Source organism: Euprymna scolopes, chromosome 23 (assembly GCF_053919585.1).
Source record: "Euprymna scolopes isolate OS-2025 chromosome 23, ASM5391958v1, whole genome shotgun sequence".
Lineage (NCBI taxonomy): Eukaryota > Metazoa > Mollusca > Cephalopoda > Sepiida > Sepiolidae > Euprymna > Euprymna scolopes.
The window spans coordinates 45,732,322-45,754,006 of NC_136504.1; the positions used below are offsets into that span (position 1 = coordinate 45,732,322).

The following is a 21,685-nucleotide window of genomic DNA, read 5'->3' on the forward strand; positions in this document are numbered from 1 at the left end:
ATCTGTTTTACCATGAGTCTGTGGCGTGTGTTCAATAACTTTTGCCATTACTAACCAGCAGAGTGGGAAAGATTTATCAGTTGTGTGTGCACCATATGATGGCCAGTGAAGGTTGAGAAAACTCGTTACATAAACAAATGATGTGAGAATTATATAATGGATGTATTCTACGAGTATTGAAGATGGGTTTAGATGTGATGACCTCAGAAAAAGATTACTTGTATAGTTTAAAGTGATATCTATAACCTGTACTGGGGACCACTTGTGAATTTAATATTCCTTGAGATTTCCTCCTCTGGAGGAAGCCAGTTTAACCTGCCTAGAATGAATGCAGCTGGCATACATTAGAATGATATCTGCGGAAAAGGGATTTTGTTTTGATATATTGAAAGAATGAATGAGAGTTCTTGGATTATATGTAGATCAGTTGAGGTATCAGGGTCAGTTCACAAAGAAAACATAGGATAAAACAATGAGAATGAACAAGAGAAAGTTCGAAAATGAATTTCTAACACAGCACATGCCAAATGTTAAATGGGGTTCAGGGCTAGGAGCGTGAGTAGACTGAAGGTTACTCTAATTCCTGGGCAATGCCACGTATGTTTATACAAGTATGAATGCATAAGAGAGATGTGTTAATCTGTAGGAATAATAATCTAGTATTTATTTTTTTCCTGATCAATACAATCGTTATCTCGCTTGCTAATAATCCTTTCATTTTTAAATTTGGGTCATCTTACTAATTATATTCTTTCATATTAAGTCTCTGCAATTCTTTACTTTTAAAAGTATTTATGATTAATCTTAGTCACCCTTCCCTTTCCACACACACACACGATCTCCCCCCCCTCCCGAAATTCTTTCATTTTTGGTCTATGGTTTATTTTATATAATTTAAAAGAAATGATGCAAAACTTAAAATTTATTTCCCATGTTTCTAAGATGTATTAGTGATGGGATGATTCAACTGATTCCATCCATAACATTTTAGTTCTCACTTGTTTTGAAACTTTTTTTTAAATAATCCACAAATATTTCATCATTCTAATACAAAGATTTCCTCTTGCTTTACTACTGGTGAATACTCTTTTATTATCAAGGTAAATTTTAAGTTTTAGAAAATCAAATGTTTAAAATACTTTTTAAAATTATTAGGATTTTTTTTTTTACTTTTTGCGTAATATCTTTTTTAAAGACTTATGTTTTTTTTTTCTCTTCATTTTGCTGCTGGTATTAACTCTGAGGGGTCAACCCATTATGGAATGAAAAAACCATCTAGACCAACAGTTTTTGAAAAAGATGTATTGCACCACAAGTCTCAGAATTTAAAAAAAAAACAAAAACAGGTTTCTCGTAACGATGACTGATTCTACGCATGTGTCAGATGACGTCATGACCTGATTTACTTTAAATAGTTGAAAAACTGAACACATTTCATCTCCATCGCTTTAGCGCAGTTGATTAGCCTTTTTGTTCATTATCTAAACGTTTTGGGTTCGTATCGTGGTGTGAGATGTTTTTTGTTTTTTTTTCGATTTTTTAAATTCAAATATTAAACCCTTAAATATTTAAGCCATTTTTCATGTAACGTTCGTTTTCCTGGTTTTTTCTTTTTTTTTTTTTTTTTTTTTTTTTTTTTACTTCGTTTATTCTTAGCGACACCCGGGTATCCACCGATTTTTTAAATTTTAATATCGAAACAGGCTTATTTAAGCCATTTTTTACGTGTTCGTTTGCACGACGACTTTCAAACATCTTTCACTAACTCATTCTGGCTGGCCGATTTTATTTTCAAATTCGCCTCAGGGCTTCGGGTTCGATCCCCCCCTCCCGGTTTCTTTTTTATTTAACACCACACACATCTACAAACACCCGGGCAACGCCGGGTACTCCTCGCTAGTCTATATATATATAAAAGCGAAAATGTGTATATGTTTGTTTGTGTGTATGTATGTTTGTGTGTCTGCTAAAAACTTTTGACAGACACCACAAAAATTCACAGACTTAGTCTCATATGAAAGCCCCACCTTCTGGACGACAAATATCGAAAAATTGGCCCAAAGTGACCATCAGAAGTGCGTCAACTGATCAATTTTCTGCAGGGGGGGGGCCAAAAAAGTGACATTTTAATGTTAAACATTACATATTTTTAAATCGATTTATAACTGCCCCAAAAAATACGTCCGCCAAGTCTTCTACATAAAGTATACACGCGGCCGTTTATTTTGGGTCAACTTGTATTTAAAACCCGCTGAGTCATGTCACGTGATCTTGACGTCAGCTACCTCTAATGGCGGTCTTAATTTACAATTTAAAAATGTTGTTATCGGTAAAAAAAAATTAATTAAAGCTAAACTATGAACTTCTACGCTATGGCAACGTTACCAAAGTTATTACCACATTCAAAATAGTTAGACTCGATAGTTAAACGAAAAATAATAAGCCAAACATGTGAAGTAAAAAAAAAAAATATGCTTACAAAAAATATTAATGAATGAAGTTTTTAAAAATAAAAACAGCCAGATGCCATTTTCCAGTCTTTAGAGTAAGGCAGACGAAGTGAGAAAGAGAGAGAGAGATGTCTAGACAGATTCGACAGGGGGGAGGGTCAACAACGCATGCGTCAGATGACGTCATGACCTGATTTACTTTAAATAGTTGATAAACCGAACAAACTTTATATACGCCGCTTTAGCGTAGGTAGTTAAGGGTTGGTTCATTATCTAAACGTTTTGGGTTCAAATCGTGGTGTGAGATGTCTTTTTTTTTTTTTTTTTTTTTTTTTTTCGATTTTTTTACATTTAAATATTGAACCCTGTATTATTTAAGCCATTTTTCACGTAACGTTCGTTCGTTTTTCTGTTTTAATTTGTGTTTTACCCCACCCCCCCACCCCGCTTAATTAAAACATTTTCTTTTCTTACTTTACTTATAACAATGCTTACATCGTCGTCGTAACGCTCAACGACTTTCAAACATCTTTCACTTCTGGCTGGCCGATTTTATTTTCAAACTTCGCCTCAGGGGTTCGGCTTCGATCCCCCCCCCCTCCTCGGCTTCTTTTTTATTTAACACCACACACCCCTACAAACACCTGGGCAACGCCGGGTACCCCTCGCTAGTTGGTAATAAACTACCTTTTCTCAAAGGTAAGACGGTAAAACCTGGAATGTCTTTTAAGTATGAAGTAACCGCAGAGCTAGTTCATATTAGTTTCTATGATTAAAGTATTAGTGTATTAAGTATACTTCACTAGCAGGAAAACCCTGACATTGTCCGGGATCGAATGAGGATCAACAAATGTGCCACTCTTCCATACGTTTATTATCATTGACATCAGTGAAATCACCCATTTTTTTTGTTTTTAATCCAATCGATTGATTGCCTACTCTAGTTAGGGACCCCACTTTCCCGAATCATACTTGGAAGCTTCACATGTCTCCCCACAGTGACTTAGTCCACAATACATTGTAGTCTACATTGCACTGTAGGTAGAGAATCTTGTATTGATTTTATAAAATTATCTGTAAATAATTCACTCAAGTTTAAAATGCAGAAGTCAATTATCATGATTCTCCTATTTTATAAAAGGATCAACAGTTGATTTTATAAGCTGGGTCTTTCTGCTTGTGCAGTGATGAAACTTCTCAAATGCATTTGTGATGGTAGATTTTATAAAAGTGTTAACTTTGGTAAAAATCTGACTTCTTTAATCAGATTTTTTTCGATTTTCGATACTTATCTGATGCATTCCAATACAAAACTTACATAAGAACACTTCCAGACACATTAAGTAGTTTTTGTAAAAATTTATAAAATCAGTCCAACCATTTTCGAGTCCATAAGGAATGAACTCCCCCCCCAACACACACACACACACACATTTCTTTTATATAATAGTAGATTTATATATATGTGAATAATGTAAATTAAAAAAAAAAAATTATTTTATTTATCACTCTCATGCTGACCTATGGTCTTACCAGTCCCCCATTCAAGTTAGCAAAGTTTCTTAGCTAGTAGTACAAATGAGTCCTGCCTCCCTCTTTTTCTTTAGGATCGCTATTAGAGATCCTCTGAAATGCCCACTTCCTATTTTTATTTTGTTCCTACTCTGCTACCAAAAATGGTATCCATCTTAAAGGACACGACACAATCCATACTTTTTTTTTTTTTATAATCTTCCAGAAATCCCCTGAGGAACTGTCTTGCTTGTTTTTGGCCCTTGAAACAGCCCGGAAAACAATGAGCAACTTATACCTAGATTGTTTTGTGAAAATCATGCTAAGCACCACACATTTTATTTTTCAGCAATCTCAGTTATTTTTTGTTTTGTTTTTTAGCATACTTCTGTACTCCTCAACCGATGAAATTATATGTATATTTTTTTGTAAACAAAAAAAAAAAAAAAAAAAAAAACAATGTAAAAGTATTGGGGATAATGCTGAGCAGGTTTTATAAAGTGAATGTGGTATTTTGGCTACTGAGATTAGTTTGAAGAATAGATTAAGAGAATGACAGCTGGCAACCATTCTATCCGATCCAATTTTGACATTGTGCCACATTTTATTTTATAAAGAAAATATTACTATTATTTCATTTTTCTTCAGTTGAAGTTCTCAGAAATCAAGAGGCGCCCTACCTGGGACTAACACTTGAACTCTATACGAGATATACAGATTCGAATGTTCCATTAAAGTTTATCTCCTAAACACTGAGTTAGTAAAAGAAGTTGGGAACATAATTTTCCTCTCCCCAATTGACCATTATAGTTTTCTTTTTGGCCTTTTAGTGTTACTGGATTCCAATAAAAGAATTTGTTTAGTCTAGTGGAGTATCCAGCTTCATGTTGTTACTTGAGGTAACAACACTTGGAGAAGGTGTACCATTTCTCGTAAAAGTTAATGTGGGTTAACCATACTGAGGAGATTTTATTTGGGCTGCAAATGCTATGTCATTTTGAATATTTGGTCAGGATTTACTTCTAGGGAAAAGTTTCCTCATGCCAAATTGTCCTGACAAACCTTTGTACAGAGAGACCTTAGACACTCGAGGATAGTGCCAAGAGGTGCTGGACTGAATAAGTAAATTAAAGATGGCCTCTTACAATGTGATTTTATTTGTATTGAACTTTGTAACACAATATTACAGAGTATTTATTAGTACTTATTAATTTATCTTATTTGGGTCAATTCTATATTTACAATAGACTGGACACTATTTTCATAGAAATGTTAATAAACTCATATTTGCTGCGTGTTATTAGTTTTTTTTTTTGTCCCCAAAAACTAATTTTTTGCTTTATCTAGAAAAATACCAGCTTTATTGACGCATAGTTATTGATTAAATATATTTCTCATTCTGTAGAATTTCTACTGGCCCTGCTAGTTTAAATTAACTAGAAAGAAAAATATACAAGATATAAGCAACATGACGGATTGCTTGCATTCTCTATTTTCATTTCCTCTTTACCATTTTTTTCTGTATTATTTTTAAATTCAGAATAAAAATTGTAAATAAGAATTTAAAAAAAAAAAAAAAAAATCCACTCCCACAATTTATTTTATAGTCTCATGACAACTAGCGAAATGTTAATATTTTTGTGTTTGTATGGATAAATGCAAAAAGTTATTCATATTTGGATTCTTCGAACTACTGTTCTCATATTGAGTATTATTTTCACAAATGCAAGAACCTATGGCTCAGTGGTTAGAGTACTTGGAAAAATCCATTGTAAAAGTGATATTTTCTTGAAGGTTCAGTTCTCAGTGTGGGTGACTAATAAAAAAAAATACAATTGTGAATTAATTAGGACATAGCTGGTCATGGCTGATGGAACAAGAGCATGCTACTCTCGTGAAGTAAATAAAGGGTTCCGTTCAAAATTCTGTTAAAATTCCCAAGTTTGACAAGATACACCTGAAAATGAGAACAGTAGTCCAAAGAATCCAAAATATGATAACCAATCTTCATCTCAAAAATTTAGAAATGTAAATGCAAAAGGTTTTTGTATTTACAAGTTTATGAATGCAATAGTTTTTTTTTAATTTTTGTTGCTAGTTGCAAACTTTGCTCAGCAATAGCAAGCTGACAAAGCAAGCTTATATTTTTGTAGAAATATTTTTTATTCACTTATATTTCCTCTTTATATTTACTAATTTTTATTTAAGAAGCTCAATGTAATTATGGAGCATATAATGAATAAATGACAAATGTCTATATCCCAAATTTCATGATGTTGACCATCTTACAATTTATTCCTTTAATTCAGTTGACATTTACACTTCTTGACAGTATCTGCTTTGTAGCACAAAAAAATCATTCACTTAATTATTATATCAATCAGTGAATCTATTTTGCGCTTAACTCCTCAGAGGAAATAGCAACTATTAATCCACCAAAAGGAAATAAAATGCATTTGGGCACGATTTAAAAAATCTGAAAATTGGAAGAGAAGCTTCATTTACCTTATTTGCTTACATTACGCCATTTTGAACTAATAGTGTGTGTGAACTAGTGGAAGTTCTATTGATTTATCTATTGATGTACAGAAAGTAATGTGTGAACACATTGATTTGTTGCTGTGTTTTAATTAAAAAATATATTACATTTCTGAATTTTTGAGATGAGGGTTAAATATTCTTGTATTCTTCAGACTACTGTTCTCATTTTGAGTGTTATTTTCACGTTTTGGTCGATGTACCCTCTGATCTTCCTTAGGTGTATTTTGTGGAACTCGGGTATCTGCAAGGAATTTTGACCAAAGCCATTTATTTAATACACTGTGTTTGCATGCACTTGTTTTATCAGCCATGATTTTCTAACTTCCTTCCAGCATGGCTGCTACCGGAGAACTGTTTATATACCCCCTAGATAATAATATCAAGGATTTGGGAACGCGGGTCGCCTCTAGATTTATTTACATCGATTTTTACAAAATTATTGCTATTTCAGCCCGTCTTGTGTTCATTCAGCTTTTTTGTATAAAACCGAAACTAAGGGTCTGTTCCCGGCATTTGCACCAGGGGAAACGTCCAGAAGCAATCAGCTTTGATCAATGTGGGGCCAAACTCCTTATATCAGACAATTGCTATTTAATCTGGACAATGGGGAGCTGGTTTCCCCCTCCTAAACATCTTGGGGGGGAGGAACAGTCAAAGTTGGGTAAACAAACCCAAAAACTGCCCCACAGCAAAAGTTAACTGTGCGACTTCTATCTGACCTCATTAATGAGGTCAAATAGAAGCAGCAGAGTTAACTTTTATTGCAGCCACATGTCAATTCTGTTTTTAATACTTAAATAAATTCAAACGTTAATATTTCGCAGTGGCCCAATGGTTAACGTCGCGTGTTTTTTTTTTTTTTTTTTTTTTTTTTTTTCCACACTTTAATTTCCAACTTTGCCTCAAGGGTTCGAGTTTGATCCTCATACTTACGTACCAAAACTTTTTTTATTTTATTTTACCCCCCCCCCCCCAGTTTTGATTTACCCAAAACCACCCACACATCCAAACACCCGGGCAACGCCGAGTACCCCCCCCCCTAGTATACAATAAAAATTAAATAATGCAGACAAAAATAACACAATTAGTCTTTATTTGCACTTTTGATAACCAAACAAAAAACAAGTTTTACTTTATTTTAAATTTTATAAGAAATATTTTTATAAAATTATAAAAATGTTTTGTTTTTTTGGGGGGTTTTTTTTTCAATTAATTCAAATTTATATATAATAAATATGTTTATGAAAGTATAAAAATAAAATTACTGAAAAACCATATCCAATATATAATATTCTCAAAATAGTTTTAAAAAATTTTAAAGTGTTCTTTAATAATTCTTAAAAAACAAATAAAACAAATTTCAATAATTCTTATTTAAAATAAAACCAAAATACCTTTTTAATAGTTACTAAATAAAAAAGAATGATTGGGGGAATGTAATAAAACAAAAAAGAGTACATGCATAGGGGAGATATGGGCGTGAGAGAAAAAAAGCAAAGGAACTCATTTGTCGTGTCACCGCTTCTGGTAGCAGCCACACCAGAAGTTGGGAAGTATGTTAGCTGACTATAATCCTGGGTAGAAGTCCTAAGTAATTTGTAATTGTAGCTTGAGTGTTTCCCATACTGTGTGAACCGATTGGTTTGTTGATGTTTTAATTAAAAAGTAATATTGTTCTACAAAATATAATTAATTAGTTCTTTAATTTTTCTTATTAGTTAGTTTGTGACAGATGTTGAATTTTTTAAGTTTAAAATGTTTGTAATAAAGAAGGATGTTAAAAATATATTTAAAAAAAAAATGGTTTCAAGAAATAAAATTCTATATTTTTTATTGGTTCGCTGTTAGTTATTATCACTGAACAAAAAAATATATTGTTTTAATGGAAATCCGTCCAGACAGAGCATGAAGCCACTTGATGTAAGGAGCTAGCAAGAATGAAAGCTAATTAGTGCAAAGACAGGAGATGGTTGTTGGCCTTAGTCTTGAAAAGATCAACACAATAAGTAGGAGGAAAACGGTCAGCAGGAAATGAGTTCCACAAACCTGCAGTTCTTGGAAAGAAGCCATGAGAAAATGATTTTCTGTTAATATAAAACGAACAACAATGGCTGTATCTTTTAACAGATCTTTATAGATGTTGCCACCATTTTTTTTTTATTTTTTTTATGCAAATTTGAAATGGAATAAGAATTGTTTTTATTTTCATCTGCTAAGTTTTAAACGATTGATGAACTGGTTTTTATTTTATAGAAATTGTTTACATTTTTCAAACATTCTAAAAATGTTTTTGAATATGGTGAAAGGAATAGGAAGAATAATAGCAGCAGTAGCATAAAACAAGAACATAAACAAGCAAGGCTCTAAAGTAGTAATAGTAGTTGTTCAGGACACTGAATGTATATATTAATGTATTATGTATTAACGTTGACTCAGTGGATCATTTCGTATCTCCAAATTTTTTACATACGGGTCAAAATATGATGTACTTAACAAGAATGTGGAGAACCATTCAAAGCTTATGATATAAAGTGAGCGATCAATTTTATATATTTAATGCAAAATGTTCATTTTCAGGCCATTCTAACTTTTTAGGGCAGTTAACCCAAATTTCTTTAGCCACTAACCCTAAGTTCGAGTGGCAAAATCACAAAACCATAAGTAATTACCTTTTTTTTTTTTTTTTTCCTTAAGCCCAGACAGCAACCTACAGAAAAAAATAAACACATCTGATTTAGCTCTTATTGCAAAAAACAAATTAGTTAACTGCCTCAAAACTAAGACCGGTCTGAAAATAGCATATTATTTTACATCGAATTTATACATGAAACTGTTCCCTCATTTTAAACTCTGAAATATATATATATATATATATATATATACATATTTTATTTCTGCCAAGTTTTTCAGGGTGCTTGCACGTAAAAATGAAGGGGGGGGGGGTATAATAGGAGTGGGGGGTATTGAAAGCTGTTAATCAGAACCAATATATATATATAATTTTTTGCAATTTTTTTTTTTTTTTCTTTTTCTGTTCTAATGAATATATAAGTAAAGTGTTTTTTGTATCCCAAAGTCTGAATTGATTTATCATATCTGATTGCTGTTGGTGTAAAAATGTTTTCATTTTCTGTTTTTGTCTTTTTCAGTTGAACATCGATAGCATTGGAAATTTTAAGGTGACCCCAGTCATTAAACCAGAATCACTCGTCACTTACCGCACATATATGGGGTTTTGTTGCCCATGCTTCCCTCAGAGTCGGGTAAATATCGATTTCTGCTGAATCTGTTCAGATAGTTTTGTAATTTGAATGAAAATTTCATTTCACAGAAAATTAGAGCTTAAAAATAAATTCACCCTGGAAAAAAAGTTTTTGAAAATGTATATATTTTTTTATTTATTTATTTTTAATTTATTCTACGTCTATCTTCATATTGTTCATATTTATTTGCCTTCTCATAAGGGTAGAGTTTGACAGAAAGTTGGTTTGGGGAACTCTAGCTCTCCAAAAATGGGCACTCATAGTTGAGGCAACAAAAAAGGAGAATCCTCATTTTAGAATTTCTCTTTTACTAGTAATAGAACAGATACTACAATTTGATCTCATTTCAAAGACTGAGATTGTTTTCTGAACATTTAAGTTTCTGTTAATTACTTAAATTAATTGATTCTTTTTGGACTATTGTTCTTATCAACATTATTACATGTCAGCCAATGTGCTTTCCAGTTCTCTACAGGTGTATATTTCATTCATGGCAAGGGTGATTAACCATTGTACCCCATGCACCATTTTTCACGTATAATTTAGATGTTAAGCTTGTAAGTCTTAGTTTCTTAAAATGTGGCTGTTAAATATATATATATATATATATATATATATATCATTTGCTATATATATATTAACCTATTAATATATCTTCTATTATATAAAGGAAAGTTGTCTGTGTGTGTTTGTATGTCTACTAAAAACTTTCGGCAGCCGTATCTGACCAGGTCGAAACTAGTACCATCTGTAAAAGCAATGTGTCGGATAAATGTGAAAATTAGAAAAAAGATTAATTCTGTGGTGGTCAACTGGACCGTTTCTTGCAAGGGTGGGGGTGGGATCAGTTTTCATGTCGCAATTTTCGCAAGTTATGCACGCTTAGCAAACTGAAAGTATATTTAAAAATGTTATTTTTCATGGCCGTGACAGCTAGCTCATTAGCCAATAACTTTTTCCCCTTTTCTTTTGCATTTCAGGTTCGAACCCAGCTGCTGCGGCTTTTTTTTTTTTTTTTTTTTTTTTTTTTTTTTTTTTTTTTTTTTTGCGGTCGCACGGGTACTCACTGTTTTTCTGATTGAAAAGTTGTTTTGATTCATATATTGGGGGTGGGGAGGGGGTCGGAGAATAGATACTTCACTTCGTATCCCTTCTGCCAAAATATCTGGTGGAAAGGTTATTCTCTTTTTGGGCGATTCTGTTTTGTGGGGGTATTGATGAAAGTGCTAAACATCCTTAGTATAGCAGCTGTGTCTAAACCGAATTTCATGTCCACCCAGGCAACATCGAGTATCTATGCTAGTATATATATGGCAGTCTTTAGAAAATTACCTTTAGTCGAATGGAACCATAAATGAATGTATACAATTAATGCTACCAAAAAGATTTTTTTAAACTTTCAACAATTGTAAGAAACCTTACCAATCATCGATTGCCATAGCTGATAGTTTCTGGAGATTGGTAATTTGTATTATTTCGACTACTGTTTTCATCTTGAATGTTATTTTCATAATGTTTCAGCTAATGTATCCTCAGACCATCTTCAGATGTTTCTTGTCAAACTCTGGGAACCTTTTGGCCCCACTCTGAGAATCTGCACAGAATTTTGAATGAAACCCTTTATTTAATCCGTAGGAGTAGCATTCTCTTATTCCATCATTCTACCTGGTCATGACTAATGGAACAAGAACATGCTACTCTTGATGATTAAATAAAGGATTCCTTTCGAAATTACATTCAGATTCCCAAGTTCAACAAGAGTTCTCTAAAGATCTGAGGTTTCGTCGGCTGAAACATTGTGAAAATAGTCTTCAAGATGATAGCACCGTTCCCGAGAATCCAACATTCAAACGCACTGGCCTAACATTCACCACATAACATGAATTGGAATACATAGAAACTATTGCCAAGTCTGCTGCAAAGGTGCTTGATAAACGTTAAAAAAAACTGAAAGCACCATTTTTAAATCGGTTTGAAAACTTTTGTCACCTAAAATAGCCTTTTTTTACCCTATTTTTGGCCACAAATAGTAAAAAATAGGAAAAACTTGTATTGGAAACGTGTTAAGAAATCATCTGGAAAAATCACTTTTTGCGTGGCAAATTGTATACTTGACAATATTTCAACAAATCAGTGTTGTATGAGTGCTTAATCATACCATTATATCAATGTTTTCAGACAAGTGTGCCTATTTTTTGACCTTGAAATGCTAATTCATGGCTTGCAGAGGGGCTTTTTTAGGGACTATCCTCAAATCTTGATCGGTAAATGTATTTAGTTTCAAAGAATGTAAAAATAACAAAAATTCTTAATTTTGCCGTTCATGACTATTAGCTCGTATTTTTTGTGAAATCAATAATTTTGGGCCATTAAAGATGGAAAGCATGAGAAAATGGCCAAATCCATACATTTCCTTTCATTGAACCATATTAAATGATTGGAACGAGTTAAAATTTTAAATAGTACCTGGAACAAAAGAGTGAGGACAAAGCAATATTGTTTGAAAACAAAAAAAGATTTAGAGTAACGAGTTATTAATTTGACAATTCAACTTGAACAAATGTTAAAGTGGGACATCTTTGCCAGGTAACAGTTGAAGTGAATGTAATGTTTTTCTGAGGCTGTTGTTGTTTCAAGTTTGATAATATTGAAACTGATGAGATTTTTAAACATTTGTCAGTGGATAGAATTCTGGGAGATATTTTCCAGGTAACAGTACCACTGAATGTAATTGTTCTTGAAATTTCTGAATTTTCTCTCATAGATTTCATCTGTATCTTCTTAGAGAATTAAAAAAAATAAATCAAAACTTGACCTCAGATTATTGCTTTATTTATAACAGTGAAATAACTTTTCATCAGTTTTTTCTATTTGGATACTAAACGAAAATATTTAGTTGTCAAAGGTCAAATAAAAATAAATTTGTCCATAAAGCCCTTTGAAAATAAGCCATTTTGATGCCTACTTTGGATTCGGCATTAAATAGCCCAAAAAGGGTTGATATGCCGTAAAACAAAAACAACCAACCAATCCTTCCCTGCCATGCCACCACCACAGAATGAGATACTAGAATCTCTCAAATGAAACAACTACATCACTTGCATCTTTGACAGGTTTTGGTGGCTGGCATTGATTGAGGCTATAAATAAGGATGAACAAGACTTCACTTGCAAATTCCTGCATCCACATGAGCCATCAGCTCAATTTCACTGGCCTGGTACAGGTGATAAGGGATGGATTCCATTGAACAAGGTAATCATGAAAATCGGAACACCAAATACGTCCTCAAATGGAAGAACATATTTCATCACAGATGAAGAAAAGAACAAAACCCAGAACTACTTTGATAGATGTTGAAAGTCCTTAGACTGTTTACTTCTGATGATTTTTGTACATATTGGTTTACATATTTCATACTGATGCATATGTAGTTTGTTGAACTGTCAAAATCTCCTGGCGTTTAAGATGATAAAGCCACAATTTTTGTAAATACAGGGTTTCCCATTTGGCTTGGGTTCTGAAGGTGAGGGAGGAGGAGGGGGGGGCACATTTTTCGGACACCCATTTGAAAATCTTCTAAGACCATTTTACGTTAATTTTAAACTTGGTTAGAAAATTGAATCTGTCACTAAAAATTGAACGTCTCCTGCTTTTTTTTTTTTTTTTTTTTTTTTTTTTTTTTTCAAAAATTTGTTTAATTTATCTCAAAAAAAAAAAAAAAAATGTTCAAGGCATGAAAACATGTGCTAGACATTCTATTCAAATTGAGTTTCTCATCTCCAACATTCAAATATTTTTTTTCTCACAATGTAAATTTTTTCTTTTTTTTTTTTTTCCAGAGAGACATTACTTCTGAGAATTTATCCCATGACACTCTACAGAATGTTCTTGATGTAAAGTCTGAACTAAGGTATCGTTCTTTTTTTTTTTTTTTTTACATTTTTCCTTCCATTTTTTTTTTTTTTTTTTTTTTACATAGTATAATTTTAAATTGTTTCTTTCCAATTATATGACTATAAAAATAAAAAAGCTCATAACTACTCTTTATGGTTACTAGTTCTTGTAATGTTGTAGCTTAACATAGAGGCAAATAAAATCTCCCCTACTATTCACAAAATGAATATGTATAAACATTGGTCACTGGCTTCCAGTTTATTCTGTCTAGAAGGTCCTGAGTATAACATGAAATTGCCTCTGTGGGGGAGGCCTCCAATTTAGAAGCTTTGATATTACATGCAAAGTGGTAGTATCTGTCGAGTCCTATCAATAAGTTAAATATAATTTTATGAGTTATGGTATACACATGAAATTACATATATTTTTTTTTTTTTAGGTGTAGCAATAGAGCTTCAACACATGATTGAGAACAGAAGTTCCATGCAGACAGTGCATGTTCTGTTATGTCAATGCCTGTGTGGATTAGGAGGTTATATACTTTTTTTGTGTTCCGGAGAGATTTGTTTTTGTTCTCCATACAGTACCTGTTATTTAACAAATTTTTTTTTTTTTTTTTTTTTTTTACAAAGAAGTCACCACTTACCAAGGCCTGGCGGCCACTCAAGGATAAGGATTATTGAGTGTACGGTAGTCCATGGGAAAATATAGTAATCATTATTAGTGGAAATTTGGTAAATGGATTACTTAAGGGGACAGCTCGTTCAGAACTTGTTTACATTGGACTTGAAGACAACCATATTGTAAAGCAGGAAAACAGAACAAATCAAAAATGAATATTTTATTATTACTACCAGCAGTTGAGGATTTTTTAAACACGAAATCAAATAAAATATATATATATATATATATATATATATATAATTAAGGAATTGTTTTTGACATAAAAAAATAGGCACAAATTTTTCTGAATCTGATACCCCAAAAAGTTGTGATTTTTTTTTTTTTTTTTTTTTTTTTTTTTTTTTCTGATTCCAATTAATCATTCCAACACTAATAGCAGTATTAGTATGTGGTTTAGAGTTTTGAATATATACTCCTTTTGTTTCTCAATTTTCCTAGGAAATGTTAGGACACAAGTCTGCTAGTATGTACATATTTATACATAAGCTGAAACCTCACATTCTCTAACTTTTGGAGACTCTTCATTCTATTATGCTGTTACAATTTAAATCTAAATTATTTGTTTTATCTTTGTTTTTTCATGTTGACCTTTTCAAGATGGCCTAAAAATTTTGTTTGCAAAATTTCTTTTTTTCATTCTAACTGCTGACTTTTAACTCTTTAATTTTGCAATTAAATTCAATTACAGAAAAAAGAAATAGTCCTTTAAAGTCATGTCTATTTAAACAGACTGACAATTTTCCCGAGTGGCCATTTCTTTTTTTTTTCTTTTTTTTTTTTTTAATGCTTTCTCTGGCAGACGATATCAACAGAGGTGGGTTGTGAGTGACTGCGCATCTCTTGAGACCTTTGCAAAGAGTAATTAATCAATCTGTAGTTATTTACCATTGACATTTTTACTATAATTTTACAAGAATCTTAGTATTTCTAAACCCTTCCTTAACCTAATAATTAGTGGTGGGACGATTAATCGGAATCGTTAATCGTAAGAATTGTGTATTTTGGGAGGTATCGGAATCGGAATCGCATCGTTAAAAAATACCTTAATTTTCCGATTCCTTCATTACGATTCTTTTAGTCTGATGTTGAAAAAAAGAAAAAAATTTCCTGATATTTCTAACCGCAAGAGAGAAATGTAGCATGTTATAAAAAGAAACCAAAGAAATTCATTACTAACAGGGCAATGCTTAGTGCCCCCTCCCTTACAAGATTCATTCATTCAGATCTATTGTAATCAAAACTACAAAAGAGTTAACTTGAAAAGAAGTATGCAGGGTTCTACATTGCGAGTAAAAATAAAAAAAACGCTTATCTTTTTGGCGATTGTTTTTTTTTACTGACAAATCTTCTAATACTGAATGAAAATGCTTTTTCAACTTATATTTTCTTAAAATAAAACGAGCAAAGTCAAATTATTTAAACAGTAAACGGTTTAATAGAACAATGTACTTTTTTTTCTTTTTTTAAAAGAAGGCTTTTGAAAGAAATATCTCTAAAATGAAATTGATCACGTTGTATTATTTCGCAAAGTTTTGACAGTTGTCGGCTTCTTTTGATGTTTCCAAAAAATCGACCCCATACCTATCTCTTCCAAACCTAAAGTTATTAAATAGCCCCTTCGTTAATTCAAGGGTAATTAATTCAATTCAGTCAAGTTTTTTTTTTTTAATTTCATTGAAATAAAATCCATTTTTTTAATTTTTTTCTCCAGAAAGACAAAATCCTGAATTTGATTATATTAAAAGCCGAATAATATAATCTTTTTTCTAGAATTTTAAATTGAAAATTAAAAGTGTTTTGCGCAGTTTTTTGCCGAACGAAAAAGAAATTAATATATATATTTTTAAAAGGTTTTGTAATCAATTAATTTTTATGTCTAAATAATATTTACGATTAATTAAATAATTTCATTTTAAAAAGTATTTATAAATAGAATTTTACTTAAGACTTATAGTTTAGCAATATTGAACCGCATCAACCATGTGTGAATTGAACACAGTCAACCAAAAAAAAAAAATTCAAAAGAAAATGCATATTTGCATTTCATTATGTAAACTTTTATACATTGGTTTCAAAAATTAAATTCTATAAGTTTTTTTTTGTTAACTACCGGTTGGTACAATTTACCGCCCCATCCCTTTATATTTTTTTCTTTTTGTCTTTTTTAGCGGATTTTTTTTTTTTTTTTTTACACAGTGATCACCACTTATCAAGGCCCGGAAGCCACTCAGGGATAAGGGTTATTGCAAGTACATTACGTTAGTGTGGAGATTTGATGAAGTGTTTAATTAGGGGGGGCGGTTCATTAGGAATTTGTTAACATTGGACTTGAAGACATCCAAGTTGTAGTCCGGAGGGAAGCAGGCAGACGGAACAGAGTTCCACAGGCGTGCAGTTCTAAGAAAGAAGCTTTGTTCATGGAATCTGCGTTTTGATTTAGGCACAGATACAGAGTGGGGGAAATTTTTGACAGTGGATTAAGCTAGACGGGTGTTTTTCGTGAAAGATTGGCGAGGGGGGACCAGGGATTGAAGTTCAGACGAGCACCTGCCATGAAAATAATGATAAAACAAGGATAGGCTTGAAACGTCTCTTCTGTGGGAGAGAAGTTGCAGGGTAGAGAAAAGAGCATCCCCCACTAAACCACGAAGACTATTTTGTACTCTGTCAAGGCAGGATAGGCTGTTTTTGGCAGCTCCTGCCCAGATATGGCAACAGTATTCCATCCTTGGACATACTTGGCTTTTATATAGATAGAGAATTGCATCAGTAGTGAGATATCTTCTGGAGCGGTAGAAGGATCCCACCATCTTTCCAGCGACCTTGGCAACAGACTTGATGTATGTGTTCCATTTCAGATCAGGAGTAAAGGTCAAACCCAGAATCTTGTCAAAACACGGGGCCTCACCCAGACGAGAGCCATCCATCACAATTGATGCCAGCTGGGGATCAGAGCGTTGATGATGTAAGGATAGGAGTTTGGTTTTGGATGCATTAAAGGTAACCAGCCACATCTTCCCCCACTGAACCATGCGCTCGAGATCAGAGGAGAGAGAATCCGAGAGAACTTTGTCATTTACAGCCTTTGATGTGTTGCTGTAGATGGTCGTGTCATCAGCATAGATGTCAACGAATGATTTAAGTATGTGTTTAGGGAGGTCATTGATGTAGATCAGTAAGAGAGTTGGGCCCAGGATTGACCCCTGAGGGACTCCAGCATTTATATTGCAGGCCTCCGATTTTTGTCCATCTACCACTACTCTTATGAGCCTATCGGAGAGAAATGATTTAATGATTGAGAAAACATTTCCAGTTATACCGTAGCTGGAAATCTTGTAAAGTAGACCCTTATGCCATACCTTGTCGAAGGCCTTTGATATGTCAAGAGCAATTGCCCTAGAAAGGAAGCCTTTGTCAAGAGATTCATTAATCCTGTGGGATATAACCGTCAGCACATCTGCGGTAGATCTTGCAGAGCGGAAATCATATTGTGTGTCACTAAGAAGGTTATTCCTGCTGAGGTGGTTGACTATTTCTCTATTTAATATGGATTCCAGCAACTTACACATAACACACAGGAGACTTATTGGTCTGTACTGAGAGGGAGAGGACTTATCACCTGAATTCTTAAATACAGGGCAAACTGATGAGGTCTTCCAGGGGGTCGGAAAGCACTTCTCCTTAAGGCAGCGCTTAAATAGTTTCGTAAGTATGGGAACAAGTTCTGGTTGAAGCTTTTTTAACACTATAATTGGGATGCCATCAGGGCCAGTTGCCTTACTAGAATCTAGGTTCTTGATTAGCTTGGCGACCTCATGCACGGATATTTGTATGTTACCTAGCTTGTTCTGTGTTGTAGGAGAAAATATGGGGAGTTGATGGCCTTCGTCGCATAGGGTAAAATTAGCTGCAAAGTTCTTCGCAAATAGTTTGGCCCTGTCTGACGCTGACGAGATGACCTCTGGTCCATTGATAATGGTTGGGATAGAACGCACAACGCCAAAGTCCAAAAAAAGTCTTCCATGGAAACTTTTTGAAGATGATGAGTTTAAAGCCATTGGCAAAGTCTGTCAAATTAAAATATCGCGAGGAATAAAACCATCTTACATGACCACAACCAACATGTTAAAACATTTAACTATGATGCATCCAAATAAATTGGAGGAGCAAAATAAAAAAGAAAAGGAACAAAAAATTACCAACTAGTCACTCAGAGCAGTTTTATTAGTGAGGGTCGAAATTGCAGTGTCTTTTTTTTTTTTTTTTTGCCTACGTCACCATCTAGGTGTCACCAATTTTTTTTAACCCTCCTTAACTTCAAAGAGTAAATACAATATATACAACTAAAAAAATAATTTTTAAACATGCTGATTCTATTCATGAAAAATTCTTTTAACTAGAAATTAAAACTTAGGTAAAGATAGCTGACTGACAGCAACAGGAGCACTGGTTAACTACTGAACCACGTGGAAAGGTGTGGGGGGAAGGAAAAAAAGGAAATTAAATGATGATAATAAATTATGATAACCGTCTTTGAAAGGCACTAAACTCCTAAAATTTACTTCTTTAAAATTTTAGGCGGCACTGCCCGGCGATTTTAAAGCACTCTCTCCCTCCAAAGAAAAAAAAAAAAAAAAAAGATTTGATTTTTAAGTTTGGGAAAGATATATTTATTATAACCGAATTCTTGTATGAAGACTGGATCTACTTTATTGGACGTTAATTTGTGAGATAAGTAATTTTTCAATGTTTAATATGTTTTTAAAGTTTCAATTATCAATTAAATTTTTTAATTGCGTTTATTTTTCAATTTATTTTAAAAAAAAAACAGGGTTTTAAATGTATTTTTCAAGGTAACAAGCTTCGAAAAAAGTCTAATAAAAAAATCACTTAATTTTTAATTTCGACAACCCTGAGAATTTAATTATTAAAAAATATTGAAATGTGACATTTTTTTATTTAACATTTCTATTAGTTCAATTAATTTTCTTTCAATAATTCATTTCACTCAACAAACTTCACCATTTTTTTTTTTTTTTTTTTCTGTAATTTTGGTAATTATGTTTGCTCAATTTTATCTAGTATTTCATTTGTTTTTTATAGTGGTATCATTTTTATATGTGTTCCTTTGATATACCCTATTTCAAAATTAGTTTGGCTAAACTTATTCTTCACGTTAGAAACAACGTGTAAAAGCAATGAAAAAGTAAAAAAAAATAATAGGTGTTAACTACTCCTTGTGAATTATGGAGGTCTGAAGAACTGCCGTCACAAATACAACTATCAATAGCCAAACAAAAAATCGTTTTTTAAATTCCTTTAATTGTAACTTTTCGTTATACCTACCTTTTTGGTATAAAACACAAACTTTCGATTAATGGTATTTCTCATATATGGTCGTTAACTTTGGAAAGGTTATTTTGTATCTACGGCGCCATGTCACATGGTATATTGTTTTTTTTTTCATTACGCACGTTCATTTATAAATTATTAAATTAAATATTTATCTTTTTTATATTTAATTAATACATATTTTCTTTCTCTTCCGCTATATTTTTTTTATTTAATTCATTAAATCTGTTAATTATGAGGACCAAAATAATGAATTGTGTGTATTTATTCTCTAATTTTCTTGTTTTTGTTCTGTTATATAAATTCTATTTTATTTGTTTTTTCTCTGATGGATGAATTCTATTTTCTTGGAGTTTTTTTTCTGTATTCCAATTAAGTAAAATAAATTTTCTCTAAAATAAATTTTGCTAAGTTTTCCGTTTATATAATAATTTTATATATAATAATTTTATATATAATAATTTTGCTAAGTTTTCCGTTATATAATAATTTTATTTAAACCAAAACACGACGGTGTACTGGTGTAGACATAAAATATCTCTTCCAAAGTTAGGGAACATATTTGGGAACTACCGACCATAAGTATAAAACTACCTGGTATATTTAAAAACAATAATTCCCTAGGAATCGGAATCGGAATCGTACTTGGTATCGGAATCGTTAATCAATATTTTCCTGGAATCGGAATCGGAATCGTATAAAAATTAGGAATCGTCCCAACACTACTAATAATACATGTTGGTTCTGTTTCAATATCTGTATGTATGAATAACAGTATTTAAAAAAAAAAAAAATTAAATTTTGAAAAGTCTATTAAAAAATAACATTTAAAAGAAAAACAAATGGTATAGTTTTAAAAGAAAGGAGGTAAAGGTAAAAAGACTGCCAGGTAACACTGGTATCTGGGATTGTGTAACATCTTTGATAATTTCAAATGTGAACCTTTCTTAAAAAAAATTTTTTTTTTAATATTCAGCAGTAAATTTTATATTTATTGATATGACATGTCAAAGAACTTTTGAAAAATAGATTTTCTGAATATTCTTAACCTAAATAACGTCTTTGATTGTTTTTGTTCATACTTTCTTTCAGCATTCCGGCTTTTTCTACATTGCTATCAGCCTTCATAAATACTCGTATAATCTGTTGACCAACAATGCTTCAAGCAAACTGCATTTCTCTCTTATAAATTTATATGTAAAATAGGTACACATTTTAAAAAACAAATCATTGTTCATATTCTCCTTCCAGTCTTCTGGTTCATTGATACTTTAAATCTTACCTACAAAATAGACTTACATGCATATGCTGGAGAGCGTCACTACATGTTGAGAATAAAATTCTTCAACTTATCACGGTTTTTGCCAGTCTTTCAACTAACTGGAGCAACCTTTTATCTATCTCTTTCGTGATCTTTCAGTCGCAAATGACGAAGTTTATACTTCGGCCTCCAGAATCAATATGCTTAAAATTATTTCTGCACATGTATTAATAAACAATTTTTAAGCCAATCAGATGCATTTGTCTGAATTGATAAAATTTTGTCATTTTGATCCACCCTGAATGTATAAAAAGCTAGTTTTTTTGTTTGTTTTTTTTTCTCCACAAAATGTTTGAGCTAAAACTCACAACAGAGCTTACCATCTACTTTGCTTTGTCTTTCCTCATCCCCATTTAAATAGTTATCAACTCTCACAGTCGTCAACCTGAAAGAACAGTTGGAAATGACTTATATACCATATATTATGACCATGTAATCCCTACAACCACCTACCTTGGAAATGCTGCTGTCAAACCTGATATAGCTATATGGAATAAGTCAGAGAGAAAGGCAACCTTAGTTGAAGTGAGTGTCCCTGATGATGGTCTGAACAGAGCTGAAAGGGAGAAACAGACCAAATATCAAGGTCTCATGTATGATATTAAAAGAAACTGGAATCTTAGAGAGATATCAATCATACCAGTTAGTATAGGTGCCACAGGGTTTAT

The 21,685-nt window shown here is 32.4% G+C and overlaps 1 protein-coding gene across 2 annotated transcripts in view; it reads left to right on the forward strand.

The window, feature by feature from the left end:
• LOC145245864 (glycerol-3-phosphate acyltransferase 1, mitochondrial-like) overlaps window positions 1–21,685 on the forward strand; it is a 130,392-nt gene that overhangs the window by 48,608 nt on the left and 60,099 nt on the right. For both annotated transcript variants that reach the window (XM_080107571.1, XM_080107572.1), the window contains exons 3-4: window positions 9,653–9,766; window positions 13,606–13,676. In XM_080107571.1, the coding sequence (XP_079963697.1) occupies window positions 9,653–9,766; window positions 13,606–13,676 (185 nt within the window). The remainder of the gene's footprint in view (window positions 1–9,652; window positions 9,767–13,605; window positions 13,677–21,685) is intronic.